Source organism: Plectropomus leopardus, unplaced genomic scaffold (assembly GCF_008729295.1).
Source record: "Plectropomus leopardus isolate mb unplaced genomic scaffold, YSFRI_Pleo_2.0 unplaced_scaffold25958, whole genome shotgun sequence".
In the NCBI taxonomy this organism is placed as follows: Eukaryota; Metazoa; Chordata; class Actinopteri; order Perciformes; family Serranidae; genus Plectropomus; species Plectropomus leopardus.
The window spans coordinates 1-1,597 of NW_024628221.1; the positions used below are offsets into that span (position 1 = coordinate 1).

At 37.6% G+C, this 1,597-nt stretch overlaps 1 protein-coding gene across 1 annotated transcript; it reads left to right on the forward strand.

The window, feature by feature from the left end:
- Positions 1-176: 176 nt before the first annotated feature.
- Positions 177-865, forward strand: LOC121966808 (perforin-1-like). The gene has a single exon (XM_042516873.1). The coding sequence runs from the start codon at positions 219-221 to the stop codon at positions 606-608; it is 390 nt and encodes a 129-aa protein (XP_042372807.1). The 5' UTR covers positions 177-218; the 3' UTR covers positions 609-865.
- The last annotated feature ends 732 nt before the right edge of the window (positions 866-1,597 follow it).

Here is a 1,597-nt window from a genome sequence, read left to right on the forward strand (position 1 = left end):
GGTTTTTTTTTTCTTTTCAAAAGATCACAATCTGAAACCCGGTTTCAAAAGTTTGCAATCTCAGGCCCCCCAAAATGCAGTTGTCATGTGAATGAAATGCCAAAATGCAACAAAAGTTTAAAGTCTCATGCAAGAATTGTTGTCGTGTAAACGACCCCTAAATCTACATCCACAAATTAAAATGCTGCTGTTCCTCCTCCACAGCCTCCAGTGAAGCCATGGCCTCCAGTCGTCCCCTCCTCCTGTGGCTCCTCCTCTGCGTTCTGACGGTGGCTGAAGCCCAGCTGAGACTGTTTAACCTGCGGGCCAGCGACCTGCCCGCCAACATCCTGGGAATCACCGACGGTTATGTCAAGGTGTTCTGTAGCAGCACGTCTCTGGGTGAAACATCTGTTCGCAACAACAACCCAAACCCCTGGTGGGAGGAGGAGTTCACTCACTTCATGGCCAAGGAGAACGACGTGCTGAGGCTGGAGGTTCATGACAGTGACTATCTCTTCGATGACCTGGTGGGGGTTTGTCAGAGACAGCTCAAGCCGGGGACCCACGAGTATGACTGCTACCTGGAGAAAGGCGGGATCCTCCATTACTCCTACACCCTCAGTTGAAGAATTCATGGATGCATGTGACCTTTGACCTTCACAGGCTCCTTGTAGTGATCACAGCAGGTTAAATCTTGATGCGTGGTTTGAAGAGGTCCATTATTCACATTTTTTAACAGGCAGATCATATTCACATTAACCCAGAATGAATGCAAATTTATTCACTCGGCCCAAAGAAAATTCAATCTCTTTATTAAGCTTTATCACTTACAACAGTGCTACTGCCCTTTTTGTCAAATAGAAATAAATCTTCCCTGCAACAAGCACGTTCCTATATATGTTTTTTTTATTTTTATTAACAAATGTCATTGAATGTAATAATAATGGACAATAATTGTAAAGATTTTATCCATTTGCATTGGCTTCTGGGAACCCAAATGATCAAAATCTTTCTCAATGTGTAATTTAGGATGTTACATGTATAATGAAAAGTAGAGTTACAAATTGCAAGCACTTTCCTTATTCAATAACTGGCAGATTTAACGATCAATTATTCATTATTTGGAAAAAAACAACATTAAACCTATTCTTATTTTGCTTATTTAAAAAAAATGCCAATCGATGCCTATTGATGAATCAGTTAAATTTCACATGTTTGATTAAATTCTTAATGACCAACTAATTGATCATTGAATAACTATTATCATCCCTGATAAAATGCATCAAAAATTCTCCGACATTAGCCTCAATCCAAATTTGTAATGTTATTTTTTTTTTTTAGTTTTTTCACAGTTTCCTGAAGCTGGGTTGATTTGAGTGTGGTTATCCGTGATCCATATCACATCAGAAATCAGAAAGACTTTATTCTTCCCCAGGGTGAAATTATACTTCATTCCAGTTGCTCTTAGCATTCATAGAGAATTATGGCAAGTAGAAATAAGTATATAAAAGTATATGAAATATACTTAGGCTGCTCTAATATACTGAAATAGAATTTAATTTAATTTAAATTATATAATTATGATTTAAAACTTTGAAATTATGTATTTAAGTTT